This window comes from Rhea pennata, chromosome 3 (genome assembly GCF_028389875.1).
Source record: "Rhea pennata isolate bPtePen1 chromosome 3, bPtePen1.pri, whole genome shotgun sequence".
NCBI classification, from domain to species: Eukaryota; Metazoa; Chordata; class Aves; order Rheiformes; family Rheidae; genus Rhea; species Rhea pennata.
In genome coordinates, this window is record NC_084665.1 from 110322304 (window position 1) to 110341626 (window position 19323).

Sequence of the window (19323 nt, forward strand, 5' to 3'; positions counted from 1 at the left end):
AGGTAAAGTAAAATATTTCTGTCTATCACTACAGAAATGTTACTTCCACTGAAATCAGAAATCATTCTGAAAATCTTTAGGCAGAGGCATCTCTTAAGAGAGGGAGAAGCCATATGTGAAGCAAATTACCTCTACCAAAACACCCACTTGTCTTACCTGCACTAAACCTATTTTCAGTCATGTATTTCTCTTAGTTGGATACTGTGAGCATAGAGGACTAGTTATGTCCTAGTCTGATGAAACTCACTTTCATGTCTGCAAATTCCAATATTGAACACTATAACATTTCAGTTTTCTACACTTGCTTTCTTATGTATTTATTTCCTAGATACTGATCAAGTGCATTTGTTGAGCAAATCATTTTTTCCCCTCAAATTTATGAACCATCTGACACTTTCTAAATGAGGGACATGTGAATGTAGACTATCTGGGCTTTCTTCAAAAGGAGCTGTCCGTTATTTTAGTGGCTCAGACCAATCCTTCTAAAACCTACATTCTGACTAGCTAAACATATGAAATTCTTCAGTCATGAAGAATCTTTTCTAAAGCAGAAACTCTTATGAAAATGCAATTGGAAGAAACACCACAGTGTACTAACTGTTCACATCTATTATTAAAAAAGTTTTATTAACTGAAGAAAGACTTTACTTAAGTGTCTGTGTCTTTAAGTATTTAATTCTCTAAGCATCTGTCCTATCGGTAAAATAGAACAGGATGCATAGGCAGAACTTCCAGGAGACATTTCTTGTTCTCTGTGATAAAAGAAACTTTCTATCAGGAATAGGCATCTCAGCTGAACGAAAGCAGGTGGAAAGACATTTAGCTGCCCATGGAGGCAGTGAAAAGTGTTACCAGCTCTCTATCACCATATGAAACCATGTCATAGGACCCTTTTTGTGAAGTAATCAAGCTCTATTTTAAGAAAAATGTGTTTTTGCTCTTGCTGCTTCAATTTCAGAATTTCACTAACTCAGCGGTTAGAAACTTGAATTCCAGCCTAAATATATTCATGGCAATGCTCGAATCCATTTGTTCTTGTGACAGTATTATCTTTTAGTTTTAGCAGTATTTCTGCTTGTTCTTTCAGATATTACTTCTTTTTTTTTTTTTTTTTTTGGTGGATCAAATTTAATATAATAGTATTGCTAAACTGAAGAAAACATCCATCAAATACATTGATTTTTTGCAATTGATCTTGTAACTACTGAGATCAGTTTTACACACTTTCTTAAAAGCTGCTTGATATAATTTAAATCTAAAGCAGTCCTTCACAATTTGCAGAATCTTGCCTTTCAGCCAATAAATGCATTTCATTTGCAATTCATATTATTTTGGGGAGAATTACAATAGCAAGATGAGGAACTAAATGCTTTTATAAACTAGATCTTTTATAAGAAAGTGACCTTTTGATATTCCTTTTGGAGGAGAAGGTAGTTATTAAGTACTAATACCAATTCACTGATTTAGTAACTTTTGTTTCGGGTACTGTACCAACCTCTTAATTTACTACCTAAACCAGTACATTATTTTTATTTGAACCAATGTTAGCCTTCATTCCTCAGCATAATTTTCTTAGTCATAGAATCATAGAATCAGTAAGGTTGGAAGGGACCTCTGGAGATCATCTAGTCCAACCTCCCAGCTCAGCAGGGTCACTTAGAGCATGTTAGACAGGGTTGCGGTCCAGGTGGGCCTTGAAGATCTCCAGAGAAGGAGACTCCACAACCTCTCTGGGCAACCTGTGCCAGGGCTCCGTCACTTTCACAGGGAAGAAATTCTCCCTCAAGTCCAGGCGGAACTTCCTGTGCTTCAGTTTCTGCCTGTTGCCTCTTGTCCTGTCACATGGGACAACTGAAAAGAGTTTGGCCCCATCCCCTTGACACCCTCCCTTCAGGTACTTCTACACATTGATAAGATCCCCCCTCAAATGTCTGTCCTAATAAATGAGCTTTCTGCGGCTACACTGACAAGATGAGGGATTTTTACAAATCCTCTTCCATGGGCAGCTAATTATCAATCAGTGCTTCTAAGAATGGATAATCAAGTATATTCCATCTTGCTCTGATTTAGCTTAGATCACCATTTCTTGAAGACTGGTGAGGTAGCTTATTTTACCATGACATTACGATTCTGGAGCTGAAGGTCATGTTATACAAGAAGAGGCTGAGAGAACTGGGTTTGTTCAGCCTTAAAAAGAGAAAGCTCAGGGGAGACATCATTGCTAATTTCAGCTACCTAATATGAGGGCAGGAAAGATGGAGCCAGATTCTTAACAGAGGTGCACAGTGAAAGGACAAGGGAAAACAGACGCAAGTTGCAACATGGAGAATTCTTGTTAGGTGTTAGAAAAATTTTCATTATGAGAGTAGCCAAACACTGAAGCAGGTTGCCTCTTGAGGCTGTGGAATTTTCATCCTTGGAGATATTAAAGATTTAAATGGACACGGTCTGGAGCATCTACTGTGTGTTGGCCATCCTTTGAACAGGGAATCAGACTAGATGACCTCCAGAGGTCTCTTCTACCTTAAATTGCGCTATGATTCTGTGATCACAGTGAGGGGTAATTGTTGCGTGCCTTGCAAATATCTTTTCTTCGCAAAATCAAGTTTGATTTTCTAATACTCCTTTATTGATCTGGTAATTGGTCATATTGCAAATAATTCAGCCTCTAAATAATAAGACTTTGAATTTGTTAACTGCTTTAATTCATGGAAACAGATATGCTCAGGGCAAACTACATGTTCTTTTATTTATGTATCTTCCCAGTCTTAGTATAACTTAGTGAGCAATTAATGATACCATCACAATATCATGTATTCTTCTGGTTCTGAATTAAAAGTTCCACAGAAATTATACTTACTAATAAAATTATACACAGATAACTGTAATAGTAGAAATGGACTGCATAACTGTAGTAGAAAAAATGGATTGCATAATCATTACTTATTTGTAAGTGCATACTTGAGCTGAGTAACTATAAAACACATTATGATTTATGGTGGTTAGAGTTTGGTTTAAAACTGCCAATAAGATATTTTATTCCTCTTTTTTTAGAACAAAAGCATAAATAATCAAGTTTTTATTATAGGAGAGTATTTCGATCTGACTGCTTTAAATACCAATTGCGTCTGCTTTAAAACTGTCGTCTAGTTCATGAGTCTATGAAATATATTCACCTAAATATTGAATGTTGATAATTCAAGATTTACACTGTAACACTTCAGACTTACTTGTACGTAAGGAGTGTAAATTTGGGCAAGACTGATGGCACACAAAAGTCACTACCCTTTGAAGGTCTTTTGGGGAACTAAATCAAGTGACTTTATTTCATACTATTTAGCAGTGTTTAAATACTTCATAAAAATACTTCACAGCAGTGTCTCAATAATTCACAAGTTCTGATGTAAAAATTAAAATTACTTTGATTTTTTTCAGAATTTAACTCTATACTGCGGTTTCATCGTGTTTAAAAGTATTTTATTATCACTGCTTTGGTAAAATTATGCTGGCTATTTTCAGGAGGACTTTTGCTCAAAAAATAATGGTATTGAGAAAGCAATGATATAAATCTTGTACATCTGCTCATAATTATTTTATAACTTCATTAACTCTATAATATTTAGCCATAATTCAGATCGTGATTAGTTGGATTTTAGGTTGTCACTGAAGATCAAAATTCATTATTTTATCTTACAGAAAACTTGTATTTTGTTTTTATAATTAAAAGCCTCAGTCTTGCAAACGAATGATCTGAGCATATTCTTCTTTCTCCTTTGACTCCTGAGGAAAGCAGGACATATGAGCTAATGGGATTTTTTTTGTTATAATAAGATTCAGCAAAGACATAATTGCTTTCAGGCTGACTACCTACCTAACACCTTTCTGGTACAATTGATATATCCATTTCTTGACTTTGTAAACCAATCACTTAATAGTTCTTTAAGTAGTACATTCAATTTGTAGGGATCAATATTTAATGTTGAAGCTAAACCATTCATGTGCATCTGAAAGTACTACGTTTTAATGTAGTCCCTTGTTATAGTTTAAATACTCCCTCCATGCTGAAACTGCTCAGTGGATGAAAAGAAAGGTTTGACAGCATTATTAGAGTTATTTAATAATAAGAAAATAATGGAAATCCAGTGTAATACTTTTCATTCAAAATCAACAAATTATGCATTACTTGCCTTTTAGCTTATATGGTGAATCACGAGCATCTTCAAGAAGATCTAAAAAGAAAAAGGCAAGAGTAAGTTAAATCATGACTTTTGATATGCATTTTAAATATGTTTCTGGGGTATGTTTTGGTAGTATTTTATTTAATTGATATATTATGAGATATTGTAATGTTACAGTAAAAGCTGACAAGAAAATAAAACTCTATTGTAATTTCAATTACAGAAAATCTCAGTAGGAATTACAGAATTCAATTGTGTTGATTTAAATATTGCCTTGTAAGTAAATTAAGTGTAGATAGTTGTAAAGACATATGTGTAAATTTTGAACCTGAAAGTAAATTACCTAAATGTACTTTCAATGTTTTTACATTGATCTTCATCCCCAAGTCCTTAAGTCTTAATTCTGCTTAGTCACTCTATGCTGAATTTACTTTTTCTCTGAATTGTACAAGTAAGTAGTTTATATGCACTTTTTAAAGATAAAAAAGTTTTTATTAGACTGAAAATCCACGTACCAAAGTGTAAAATTAAAAAATAAATCAAGAAAAATCCCAAACTGTTTTGTTTTTCGTGTCAGTTGTTCAGACTTTGAAAGTCTGCATAGCAGAGCTATTTCTGTCTGACTTAGACTGTGAAACACATCATGTCTGTTGGTTAACTGACTGAAATTATCAAGATACAAGTCATAATTGAAGAGATCATCTTATTAAATGTCTGTAAACTACCTACAATGCTACAAGTGCTTTTTAATTTCATTTTTTCAATGAGTTAATTACAATTATTCATATACTCTAAAGATAATAGGAACTATTATGTCAAGATGCAAAGAAGCATGTGAGTAATTTCATCATATTCAGAGTGTAAAGGCCCAGAAAGCAGTGAGCTTAAACTTCATTATGAAATACCGTAGTTTAGATCAACTTCTGGAGAGAGAAAAACTTTCTCTTTGTAAGGATTGTTAATTCCTGGAAGAAAATACAAAGGAAATTGTGGAATATCATCACTAGAGATTTTTATGAGTCAGATCCTCACAGCTGTTTGTTGGGAATGGTTTTGTTGCGCTTGAATCCACTTGGAGAAAGTGATAGACTTGGTGTCTGTTTCTTTCCAGTCCTTTTGTCCAGGATTTGTGAATCCTTGGTTATCCAATCTGATGCATAGTGTGTACATGTGGTAGATTTTTCACAGAAACAAAATCAAACATCTCCTTTCAAAAGAGATTTCACTGTCTTTAAAACTCCAAGTAACAGGCAGTACAGCATTACTGCTATTAAGTTATTCTAGTATTTAATTATATTCACCACCAGAAAATATCATTTTGTTTCAAGGCTGCATTTATCTCTTCAACTTTCATCCCCCTGGATTTTTTTTTGCCTTTATCTGAAGCTTAAAAGCTCCCCTACTGTCAGATCTCTCTCACATGAATAAGTAGCTAATCTTAAGTGTAAGTGGGCAGGTAAGTGTAAGTGAACTTCAGTAAGCTCAATAGATTGATTTCTGTGAACACACACTTAAATAAAGGCTATTTTCCAACTCCTGTATCTTTTAAAGATCTCTGAGCTTTCATATTCCCATGCCATACCAGAACTGGTCAGAGAGTGCTAGTCATGACCTAACAAATGTTGTTCATCGGAATGTAGTAACTTGCACTTGTCAGCCTTTGTCACCTTGCATCTTTTGCTCTGAGAGTTTTTCATGAGACAGCCAACTATAGCAACTTCCTCCTTACAGTTATTTCCTTCAAATCAAGAATGTCTCTTTATTTTTAGATAAAAATCTTTGTCTGGAGATATGTTTAATCGTATTTGGATATATTAAAACATAACTACTGACATTTAAGTTAGCTGCAACTATTCTGTAACAATATCCTGCGCTCCTTGTTTGCTATTCAAGTAATCTTTATACTTCCCACAAACTTTATCGTGAGAGATTATATCATCATCTGGATTACAGATAAAATACTGAATATGGTTAAACTAAGAATCAATCTCTCAATATTCAAGACACTTTGAAGTCAGAAATGTTCCAACATGATCATAAAACAGAACTATGTCCTATATTCTCGTTTATGCGAGTCATATCAGTGACGTAAGCAAAAGTGTTGTTCATGAGGAATCCTGGGCTGATATCTATCCAGAATGCTTTTTAAAATCCCACATCAAATTCCCTATCCACAACAAATAATAAACAGTCCTTGATTCCCAAAGTAGCTTTCATAAAGAATACCATATGGAAATCACAGGGTTTTTAATTATAGATCCATCTGTCCAGTTGTTTCAAAGACTTGGAAGATGGAGCAAAATTGGGATTACTGAATGTCAACAGCTTCCATCTCTTTCTAATTGCTTTTAGATAGCTATATCTTAAAACTGGTAGCTTCCCCTGGTGACAGACCCTCTTTCAAGCCTATTATTAACATAAGCTGTTTCTGACATTTGAAAAAGCACAGCATACATTTTAAAGACTGACAAGCACCCTATGTCTTGTGTAAATTATCTGGCACTCCTCAGAATGACTCTAAGAAAACTCTTCTGAACGCTCTCCAACTAAGACATCGTAAATTGAATTCCTGTGTGCAAGACAGAAGCGTTATTTAATATAAAATGCTTGGAGACTAGCTTTCGATCATGAAAAGCCTATTTTATGTATTAACCCTCATTTTCTTCCTTCTGGTAATACTTACAGAAGCAAGCTGTTCTAGCAATACTCCTCTCATTGAAGGTTACTATCCATGTGAATCTTCCCCTTTTTAATGCCAGCTTATGCCTAAACATCCATAGATTTGAAGGAAAGATTCTGTGTTTATTACTGCCAACTAAAGGTCACAAAGTGACCACAGAACAATCAGGTGACTAATTTTATAGTCATTCATCTAAGTACCCAGCACAGGAAGATTTTGAGTTTACTTATTATTTTTGATAAAATGTCACATGATGTGAAGGAAGTACTTCACCATTTTGCACATAGGAGAATCCTTACTTCTGAGCATATACTTTTGACCCATTCTCTTCTTTTATATATTGAAAAGTATATTACTGTTTACATTAAAATAAAGCAAAAAGTAGGCACTTCTTTACTTCTGTCCAATTTTCACTAGTGAAATACGTTACTTGATGATGAGCATTTTCTCATAAAATGAAAATTTCACATTTCATTGTCAAATACTGTTTCAGAATTTCACATAACGCAGAAATTAGCAAATTGGGCTTAGGGCTACTGAAGATAAACTACAAAATTTTGAGCAAAGTTGACAAAGGCTCTTGTATCACAGTATACTACAAAAAGCAAAGTTCAGGGTATATTTCTTCATTTTTCAACAGAAAAAAACAGATAAAAAGTGATTTATTGCTATCTAAGATCTGCTTTTCAAAATGAAACATTATTTGATTCTAATCAAAAATGACAAAATATAATTTTAATAGTATTGTAGCTATGGCTCATTAACTTTGATACTCTATTCTCAGTTCATTGACAATGTTCCAGAATAGTGAAAAGAGCATTCTGGATCTTAAATTTCTTGTTTAAGACTTGTGACCAAGTGATGGCTAGAATACTCTGATTATGGTTTCTAGGCTCCTGCTTTCCTTCCTTCCTACAGATACCCTGAGGTTTATAGAAAAGCAGCTCCTTTGAAGACTTTTGGCACAACATCAGATATTCAGACACTGACATGTTTGAGAGAGATTGAGACACTGACACTACTAAGCATGAAAGCAAATAAATTTTGGAGCGCATATATTGGAATTAACTTTCAAAAACTGCTAGTTACATCGTTTGTTCATGAAAAGAGCTAGACTTGAGATACGACATCTAAACAGTGGGCACAGATGAACCACTGTGGTTCTGTTCTCTGAACCATGTGTGTGCAATCTCCTTGCATTTGGAAAACAGAGCATGTATATATGAATGTGTGAGTTTACATGTGTCTGGATTTTTTGCTGGCATGGAGCTGTGATACAGCCAGCGAACACACCAAGACCCAGCCTAGGAGCTGGGACACACACCTTGGTCAGAGTTTCAGATGTAATCAGAAAGCTGGTCATTTTGTGGCAGCAGCAGTGCCACTGAAGAGAGTGGTACCTCTGTGCGTTCCTGCCGCTTGGCTGTGGTCCTGAAAGAGGCTATCACCATCTTAGCTCTGCTAACTGAGTTTTTTGTTTTTATTTAGATTTGGCTGGATTAGTTTAAACAGTTTATATGATAGTTCATCAGAATTCGTTTTTTATATCAAAACACCATCCACTCCAGCCAGTGCAGCTATCACTAGAAGCAGACATGTAAGCAAGCTTTCAGACACTCCATAATGGAGCTCATTACATCCACTGTAGCATCCTACATAGCTGATTATCTAGTTGATAGAAAATAGCTGATTTTCTATCAGCTAGTAGAAAAAGATGATAAAAGGGATATATCTGAAATTTTGTTACTTTTCTGAAGTTAGGACTCCTTCTGCATTTAAGGAATTGGACCACTCTCTTTTACAAAACACAGGGAGAAGGGGAGTGCAGTGGAAGAGAGAAGTAATTTTCATGAACAATTTAGCTATTACGTGACTTATCTGGAGAATGAGAGAGCTAAGTTTTAGAACCTTTTTCTAGCTTTATGGGTTTCAAATCTGCAGCTGGTACTCCGCTGCTGTGACTATGCTGTAGAGTATTTGAGGATGACAACTATCTTCACTTCACTTCATTAGAGATGGGTAATTGTGGAGGAACATCAGTACTACTTACAGAAGAATTTCCTCCTAAATGTTTTCAATTTCAATCAAAAGTTTGATTTGTATCTTGGTTTTATCTCATAAATGTGTTAGATTACAAATTAATATAATTATGTGTAAATGTAAGTCATCCTCTAACTGTTACTAAGCTATTGTATTCATTGTTTCCTTTGATGGTAAGAGTGTTTGTCATATAATAAAAGTTACATTTGTTTTTATCTATGTTATAATTTTATTGACTATTCTGCTGTTCCAGAATTAAGATGTCTATGCTTCACTTATTATTTAATATGCTTTTATTCTGTTCCCTCTTCTTTGTATCTTGCCTAAATTTCACAGGTGTAATCTTTAAAATCTCTCTTCATGGGAAAGATCATAGTATGAAAATAAAATATATTTTCATGAATAAAATTAGTTATATATATACCTTCAATGTTTTTTGAATATTGAGCAGTTTTTATATTGTGCAGTTGACCTTTTCTTTATTATTTACTCTCTTGTTTTCTGCTAGTAATACAGCAGATGCAGTATGTATGAAAGTTCCACATGCATTAGTCATAATGCATAGTTAGTCACTAGAAATAACGCTGCAATGATGTTACACAAACTTTGGCTACTTGTAATACCTTGAGAAATTAAATCTAAATCCTGGCCTGATGTAGCTCTTGAATTCCTAGCGGGGATTCAATCAAAGTCCAGTCAGAGTGAAAGGAAGATGCAAGGATTCAGGATTGTTTGCATAATAAATGCATGAGAGCTGTTAGGCAAAGTCCAGAAATAGTTCAAGAAGTGGGTTAGAATGCAGAAGACTAATAATCCTCTGCTGAAGAGGAAGGGAGGGCCAAAATGAGATTTTGGGATCATACTGACAATGATGTCCCCTTAAAGTAGATCTTCTGCAACTGTATAGTATGGAGAACTACAGATTTATCAGTATGTAACCTTTAAGAGGACTGATGATGAGGAATTAATGACTTAGCTCTGGAAATTATAGGAACAATTAAGATCACATCATGACATAGTTCTGTATAAAGATCACTTACAAATTTGTAAAAAATATTAAAATAGTTTTTAAAAAGTTACTAATGAAATCTATGCATTCTAGCTACAGTTGCTGATTTTACACTATAACAAAAATATGAGAATATGTGTAGAAAAGCTGTAGCTGCTTTCTCTCTTTTGCAAAATCAAAGGAACCTTTTTAAGAAGCTAAAGTAAAACAGATTGTAGATACACTGGACCTGATGTGTTGCCAGCACTAAGTGCTCAAAGGTACAAACAGATTATTTTGGCATGGTTGTCAATGTACCAAAAACTGTTTTGATATCCGTTTTGATATTCTCTATTTATGTTTTGCTAGTCAGAGAAGCCAAGGGCCAGAAGATCTTCCAGTAGACCTCCAGGAAAACCAGTTGAAAATGCAAAAATAAAAGATGAAAAAGCAAACTCAGGTATTAATGGCAAAAGCAAGAAGGCAAGTCCTGAAAGGACTTCAGATCCAGCACTTGCTACAGGTAAAACAGCATAACAAATAGGTGATGTCTTAAGGAAATATGAATCAGTTCTGAGATGCTTAAGTATTATGGAATGAACTTAATTCAGCCTTTCCTCTCTGAGCTACTCCCCAGTTTATAAAAATACCTAAGTAATTGAGATAGCAGAATGAGTAGGAGAGAACAGGGAATTCCTTGTAGGACAGCGTTAGCTGCAGGTTGTTGAACATGTCCAAGAAGTAATGACTAGATACAGGGATAACATCTTCAATTTAATCTACAAAACATTTTCCTGTGTGCATGTATTGATAGGTCTTTATTTATATATCTGAGAAACAGTATATTTTGTCAGTGGGGAAAAATATACTATTTTGTATATAGAATACACAAATATATATAAAAATGTATAAAAAATAGAAAAAGGAGCTGTAGATGTACATTAATGCAAGAAATGCACCTAGCATTCACAATATATGGCACAACTCCACCTCAAATATCAGTGTCTGATATTATTAGAAAGCAAAAAACATAAAGTTGTTCTGTGAATGTATTTAATAATAATTTAGTCACTCTTAATCTTCCCAGTTGTCCATTTTTTTGGAAGTATTTCTTTTGTTCCTTCCATTTTTTCCTGTGTTTTTAGAATGTTTGGAAATTTTACATATCTACAAGAGAATCTTAGATATTGCACTGTGCAAGGAGGAGGGTTCTACCTTCCAGATGAACTTATGAGCAGTGCTTAAATCCCGAATTTTTTTTTCAGGTATAGTTCAATGTATTCTTTAAAGTCAGCTCAGCTTAGAGGTAATTCACAGAAAATATTTCATTCAGTTCTAGACATTAAACCCACTTACTTTATTATATGACATTTTCAAGTGGAATTTCATATTGTAAATTTGAAAGTTCAGTATAAAGGAAGACACTGAGCTTTTTTAAAGGATTTGCTGAGTTTGCTGTTGTGAAAGGAATGTAGAAGCATGTATTTGGAATTTCAAAGCAAAATTTTTCATTAAGTTTCAGCACCAAGTATCTTTAAAGCAGACAAACCAAGAGAAGAAGTTGAAGGAGCAGAAGAAGTACAAGATGACAAAAACGTTCAAGTGGAGATGCCTATTGATCAGGTACCGTTAAGACAGATTCCGTAATGTGATCGCGAGTTGGCCAGAACCCTTTAGATGGAACTACTCATTTTTTCTTGAAACAAGAATGTCCAAAAATATGAAAATTTTCTGTTTTTAAAGCTGTTTTGCTAGAACATCAGAAAAATAAGTTAGACATTTTAAAATAACCTCACAACTTCATGGTATAAGAGATTAAATAAAAGGCTTAAGAAGTTTCCTCTTGATTATTGAGTCTTTGCCAGAGAGATTTATGACTTGACTCTTGCTCTCCTCACTGTCAACATACTAGGATCAGAACCTGAGCCTTCATCTGTGAGCTCATACAACTTTTTATTTGATTCAAAACCTTGGTGATATCATGGTAGAGAAAAAACAGAATGGTGCATACCAGAGTGCTGCTCAGAAGTGAGGGCAAGAGAACACCTGGATTTTCTTGTGCTTTTTCTCCTGGAGGGTAGGAGGGTGGTTTGCTTTAAAAAAATTATGCTCTGTTTCTGTGCTGAGGGAATGTATATACATTTTCTATAAGCAATTAAACTGTCTGACTAAAAGAAAGCTGAACTAATTCTATTCTGTCCAGGCAAATTGACAATGATACTAGATCAAGAACATGTATAGTTCCTCCTTAAAACCAATAATAAACAGGTACATTCCATATGTATAGTTCAGCAAGCCCATAGGAGAAGACTGTGTGTCAAAAGTCATCATTTCTTCTATTCTTAATTCATGATCATTCTGTTTAAATCATTAAATCATCAATTCATTCTATTCATTTGTATATAATTCATTTCAATATTTAAGTTAATTCATGGGGCTTTTATGGGCATATGCATTTTTACATCGTATTTTACATTTACATTTACATTCATTTTATAATAGTTACAATAAATAAACTACTTCTTATAATTTTATAATACTTACTGTATCTATAGTGTTTAAATATCTGAAAAGATAAAAAGCATGTAAAAGGGTCTAATGTAGCTATCCTGAATGGTAGTCATTTTGATGCCGTCCAAGATAGGAGAAACCATGACTAAGCAGACACTATTGTTTATTAACTTTTTTAAATCCTAGAATTACTATTCTTCTTAGATAGCAATATGTATAAATTGTAGCAATATATATATATGTATAATCTTTATAAATGTATAAACTGTTACAGATATAAGTGAAAAATAATCTGGATGTGGATTTAGACATATGTCATCCTTGTAGGAGAATGCTGTGATTTTGCTTTATGATATGACATAAAAGTTAAAACTAATTTGATTTCTAACAAAAAGATTTTTTTCCCTAAGCAGTTAGTCAATGAAGGTGATTTTAATATGTATTTTGATATATATTTATCCAGTTCAACAGATGCCTTGTATTTATCACACAAAAAGGAAGGAAATGCAGCTGTTTAGTGTTTTAAATATCTCTTAACAATCATGTGCTTGATTCATATCCCAAAATATTAGTTAAAAATGGGGCAGCAGATATTCTAAAAATAAAGAAACAAAGAGAAAAATGTACTAGTCAGGATCCTGTAATATTTTATTTTGGCGATATTTTGGAAGAGGTCAAAATAAAAGAAAGCTTTTATGTTTCCTTTTTGCAAAAACATCTGATGAAAGATGCTAGAGTCTTTCAGTTCTAGAAAGGTTGACCTATCACCCTCTCTGAAATCTCTCACTCAATTTATCTGTCAAGTCAAACTACTTCTCACACTAAAGTCTTTATTTTTGTATTTTAAAGTGAATGGATAACACAGAAAAGTGAAGTCATCTGTTTATTCATGGAACAGATATTACTCAGGGAGCAACATTGGCATGAAAGATCTTAGTAGAAAATTCATACAACCTGTGGCATTAAAATACAAATTCTCCATAAAGTGCAGATCACAAATGGAAAAAGCAAAACAACATCTGGAAGAGAGTTACTTGCTATTGATACAACTAACAACAGTACCATTTTATTATCTTTTTATAACTGTTGAGGTTTCAACTTTATTCTTTTGTGTATCTGCAATTATCTTCAATCAGATTACTTTTTGCATTTGACAGTCCATTGCGTAAGGTCAGTTGGGTTATGTATTGCCATTTTGTATGCAGCTAGTTTGCCACTGATAGTTTCATTTGTGTACCATCCTCACTACAGAAATACATGCCCAGATGACTAAGCTAGCCAGCAATAAGCTATGCTTGATAGTGTAGTTGGAAAAGACATGATTGAGCTATAGAAAATAGAATAGGAACATAAAAGAAGAGAGAGCATAAGGAAGAAGGGAAGATAATAATCAATTGTTCAAGAGGCCATGGGATAAAAAGATTCAGAAAATACAATGAAAAGAAGCATTAAAGACCTAGGAGAAAGAGAACTGGAAATATTAAGAAAATTTGGAGGTGGGAACAAAAACAACACACGAAGAGAAAAATATAAAAGACAAGCGAGTTACAAAATAAAGTTGAATGTGAATAAGAGGGCGCAACAAATATTTATGTAAAAACATGTTCATTTTTGGAATATATATGTTCATTTTTGGCATATACTTATCATATAAAATTATGATGTTCATTTTTCTTTAAGTTAAACAACTATGGGGCTATATCAATATTTTTCTTTGCTTGAGGAATCGGTATGTATAAGATCAATCTTCCAGAAGAGTTGTTTTACATTTGCATTACATCTTCACTTTAAATGAAACTGTCCTTGGAATGCATTTATTTGAGTTTTCACATATTTATTTTATTCATCTAATAAGAATCCTGTAATTCTATGTAACTATTGCAACACTCCTCAGTAGCGAAGCCTTTTAGTTAATTTTCTCTTTTCTGCCTTTTACCCTTTTTACCCAGTTTTCCATTACCTTTTGATGAAAGCCTACATGTCTACGTTTGCATTTGCAAAATAAAACTTTTCTATTTCTTTAGATAAAGTTTTATAACAATATTGAAAAGAAAACCAAGCATTTGGACAGTGGACCAAAGACTGCTGCTTATTTTCCTGTTAGTGCCAGTGATGTCACAGCGATGGCAGCTTAGAAACACAAACTGGTTGTGGCCCAGCACCAGGCGAAGTTTATGTGCCACGAGAAGAGCGGGAAGGGACAACGCATTTTGTCAAAATACTAAAAAACTGCAGCACTTGTTTAAATTCTTGTAAATTTTAACAAGAGCAAAAGTTAGATTCTAATGACTTGCTTCTGTAAAATAAGTGTTTTCTCAGTAACCCTATAATAAAAGATAAATATTAGCCTTCTTAATTTAGCAGAATGCTTTTAGTATTGTAATTGTGAGACTTTTCTTTCGTATGGTTGTTCTAATTCACGTTCAAACACTGTCATTAATTTTGATTTGGCTAAATTATTTATAAGCCCTGAATTTCTTTGTGAATATGAAGTTAGAATAATTCATTATTTCATTACTTTGAGCTAAATCCTCTAGCTCTTGCTTAAGCAAAAATCTCACTGAAGTATATACTTCCCCCTGAAATAAAGTGTTGACTTGAGCAATGTCTTTATATCATATCTTCTTAATATGTATGTAAATGCTTTTCTGTATGTATGTGATTCAGGAATTAAATAAATTAATATTAATTCTTTTTATTTTATCACCAAATATTAGTTATAAGTAAACAGAAATTAAGATGAAATTAATGATAAAAGTAAGAATGCAACTATTATAAGGGAAGTTTTAATGGCTAGTATGCAAAGTCTGTAAATTAGGAAGAGCTAATTTGATTTTTATATATGTAGATTCCAGCTGAGATAGTACAAGAGGAAGAAATTCCAGCACCTACCAGCGATACTGTGAATGAGGTTAGATTTTCCTGGTTTTTAAATGTGAGAGTGTACATATTTTAAATGTAAGCTAGATCTATAAAGCAGAATGTAAAGCATTTGCATTTGATTCTGAACATGAAACCAATTCATCTAGTTTTGATTAAAGGGTATAATGCAGACTTTAATGAGCTTGGTTTTTTTTGTTTCGTTCCAATGTGCCTGAAATCTCACTAAACTGTTTATCTCAGGACATCTGTATTATTAAAAGATGATGAAAGTCCTTTAGGATTCAGTAATCAGATTTCTATTGTTGTTACAGTAGTAACTCATCAAATTTCAATATCATTGAATCAGTTTTAACTAGAAACTTGAACGCATTTGACTTAACATTTAGATACAAATAGTAGCCTCTTTTCCTTTGGAATCAAAATTTAAAATACCATACAGCTGAAAATCTATTGAAGCAATGGATATAAGTCTATTTATGTGTATGTTTGCCCAAATATATTTATTTTGATTTTACTCCAATTAGGTACTTGACTTTTAAAAAAAGTGGCTTAGATTTTTACTCATTCTTTAAAAGTATTGTAAGAGAAAGGGCAAAGCTGAATGCTTTGACAGAAATCCTGATGACATTGAAATTAGTAGAGGTTTTGTCACTGACTTCAATAGGGCTAATAAATTCATCTTGTATGAATGCTTTATGAGGTAATGATTAATCTGGAAGGCATTGCTGCTACGTCAAAATCTCTCTATCACTGAACCAGATGTCTTTCTGCTACTTATGATAAAAGAAATGCCTATAATCCACTTCTTAGTATATTTAATGAAATTAAAACAAAAGCAAATCTTGTTTTAAAACCCAAATTTGTTTAATTATTGAAATATGAAACTTGAAAGAATTTTCAATTAGAACAGTTGCATGTGTGAAAGCTAAATGTTATTTATGTGTTTTCAGTGTGTGAATCTCTAACTGAAACCAACATTGAAAATGCTGATAATGGGACTACAGTTAAAAATTCAGTGAATTAATTGCTGTATACTTTTTGGTATAGGTTGAAGCAGATGCTCTGACTTCTGAGGATACTCCGGAAAAGGTTTGTTTAAAGAAGAAAAAGAATTAGCTACTGTTTCCTGAATAGAAGTGCCTTGAACTGCAGGCAGTCCTAGAGATTTGGGGAAAATTTACGGATATTTATATCTGTATAAAGAGTGCAGATTCCGCTAGAAAGCTGTAGTACAGAAAGCGCAATAGCACCTTACTGTCTGCCTTTTTCTTGCTCTGTTTATTTTCCACTAATTCGACTTTTCTTTTTGATTCAGAACACAAACTAAATTCAAAATGTTGAAAATAGTATTGGGACAAAAATTCATTTTCTAATTAGTTCTAGAAATTAGAAGCTAAAATCTTGCTTTGTAAGTACAACTGCTATATTCTAAAGTGAGTTTGAAAATATGGTGTCCTTTGGTTCTATGTTTGTTGTTCACTGAGTGAATTCAAGGATGCATTTTCTCATTTTATCTCAGGTGAGATAGGTAATGTTGGCAGGAATAGGCCCTTAATGAGAGATTCTGTTGATGATTTATGGGCAATAATCAGACGCCGGTCATTTTTCATAGTTGTGCTGTCTTTGCAGTGCTAATTAAAAAAAAAGGTACAATAACTAGCTTATTTTTGGCAGATAATCAGCAAGCAGATACAATAGGAAAACAGAGCTATTGAGTAAGACTATGGTAGGTCAGCTTCACTAGTCTATACTAGATCCCTTTTAATTGGCGTATTTTCCTTCTACAGCTGTAAATAAAAGTCAGATAAATTGACTCTGCATGGCACCTTTATTTTGGAGTCAGAGAGAGAGGATGCTTCTCTACCTTTTAATGCTGAGCATATACATAACTGTGTACATCCAGAGAGCAGGAAGGAATCCTCTGCTAGAAAGATCTTAGGATAACTTTGCATTAGAGACAAGTAGAAACTGTTGTAATAGCATCCAACAACTTTATTTTGCAAAGTACTCAACCAGGATCTATTTAAATGCTTGACATTTGATCATTTAGTTCCTCAAATCAGGAGATTTTACTTTTCCACATGGACTATTTCTGAGTACCAGTGATAATACCTCACATTGCATATACCATATCAAATTTGTTTTATAGACAGCTAATTAATGCAGTCCTATTTGGAATTTATTAACAAACGTAATATTGCTTTTCTTTTTCTAGGACATTTTGATGATTTTAGGTTAAATGATTAGTACTGGATGTTTGCACCTTGTGTTAACATTTGAAAGTCTTATCTTGCTTTACTTATAAAAAGTGTAGAAACTGAGAATGAATCATTTCGATGTTTCTTCTTAAGCCTATGAGATGTATTAGAAAATCAGCATTTGTGATTGTCTCCTGTAGGAATTCTCTTACACAAACTCAGCCGTTACTTAAGAGTAATGAGTAATTATCCATTGAGAGGAGGCAACTTCTTTACTAAATATAAGAATTTATTTGCTAAAATTTAGGCTATTAGATGGGGTAAGAAAAAGACAAGTAGACCATATTAACATGGATCATACAGAAATTTTCATCTTTCAAGATTAGTAATTTTTTAAACTATGTGTCATAGTACATTAATAATCTTAGGCTGCCTCCAGGAAAGCATCAGTGTTCAGGACATAACTTAAGTGTGTCCTTAATTGTAAGTATTTAAATTCTGTCTTGTATAGAAAGAGAAGTAAAACTTCTTTGCTGATGTGACACCTTAAACTATTTTGTGTTGCAATAAAAAAAATGTTCCCTTTCTAATCTAATGAAAAAACATATATGTATAACAAATTTCATTTAAGTTGACACTGGTGCAAAGCTTCCATTTATATGAGAAAATTCTCTTTCCAGTTATTCAGTATCCTTTAGAATTTGTATCTTCTGCAGATTTTAAAGAGTTGTTTTTCTTTTCTCTATTAATCTTGTAATTAGGAGAGGCCCATCAAGAGTGCAGGCAGTAATTCTGTGCTTTATTTTTTTGGAGACATTGAAACTCAGTTGTTGCAGTGTTTCACTGAAAGACTTTGAGCAAAAGTTAACATTTTTATCCATAGTTTTGTTTGCAAAAAAAAAAAAAAAAAAAAAAAAAAAAAAAAAAAAAGTGGTATATTTGGCAATCCAAGATAAAAGTAATAGTTGTAACAGAGAAAATGTTATCTTTTTCCTCTTACAAAAATCCCTGGACTGAATGTTGAATAACTACATTAACAAATGTCTAATATATTCACTTGATTACCTTATGGGATTTGACTAGAAAACTCTGTAACAAGTATTTTTTTGATATTCTTTATTAGATAAAGACCTACATAGACTCAGATGGATAGGCTCTATATTTCTGTAGTTGAGAAATTAATACATACCAATCATTTTAGTTTGCTTTAGATGCTCTGAATCATCCTATTCCACCTCTGAATGTCCACTGATGGCTTAAACAGATTAGGCTTCTTATTTTGGTCCTCTTGAATTATACCTAAGTGAAATGCTTTAGGTAACCAAGAATAAACAGTGCAGCCCCTTATACAAATCTGTCTATCTTTTAATGTAAATGATCCAGTAATTTGAATTAAGTGTGTTAAAAGTGTATTGAAATTAAGCCAAATATGTTGTACTAGTGAGAATTAAAATGAATACATTCAGATTTTAAGTTGCAAACTGTAGTAATTTCTGGTAATCTGATTTGTTCATCTCCACCTTAACACATATTAAGGTTGGTTGTTTCACAGGAGATTGGTGCACAGACTATTTTTTGTAAATTGGGCTATTTTGAGGTATCTTGAATGGAACTCCTCAAAACTAAGGTACCTGATGTTGGTGTTAACATCTTAAAATTTGGCTCTTGATGATCAGTACCTTTTAAAATTGGAAGATGAGCGGATGAACTCTGTGAGTCATGCTTTCCTAAAAATCTAATTACTGATTCAGACAGATTTTTGATTTTTTATGTTCTGAAATTCATTTGTTAAAATGTCATTTAAAATTTTTTAATATATATGTTCTGAGTGTGTGTTCCAAAGGG

At 33.1% G+C, this 19323-nt stretch overlaps 1 protein-coding gene across 1 annotated transcript in view; it reads left to right on the plus strand.

Annotated features, from left to right (window-relative positions):
• DCDC2C (doublecortin domain containing 2C) overlaps positions 1-19323 on the plus strand; it is a 47446-nt gene that overhangs the window by 19485 nt on the left and 8638 nt on the right. The window contains exons 6-10 of the mRNA XM_062573109.1: positions 4195-4249; positions 10256-10409; positions 11409-11509; positions 15246-15308; positions 16328-16369. Coding sequence (XP_062429093.1) covers positions 4195-4249; positions 10256-10409; positions 11409-11509; positions 15246-15308; positions 16328-16369 — 415 coding nt within the window. The remainder of the gene's footprint in view (positions 1-4194; positions 4250-10255; positions 10410-11408; positions 11510-15245; positions 15309-16327; positions 16370-19323) is intronic.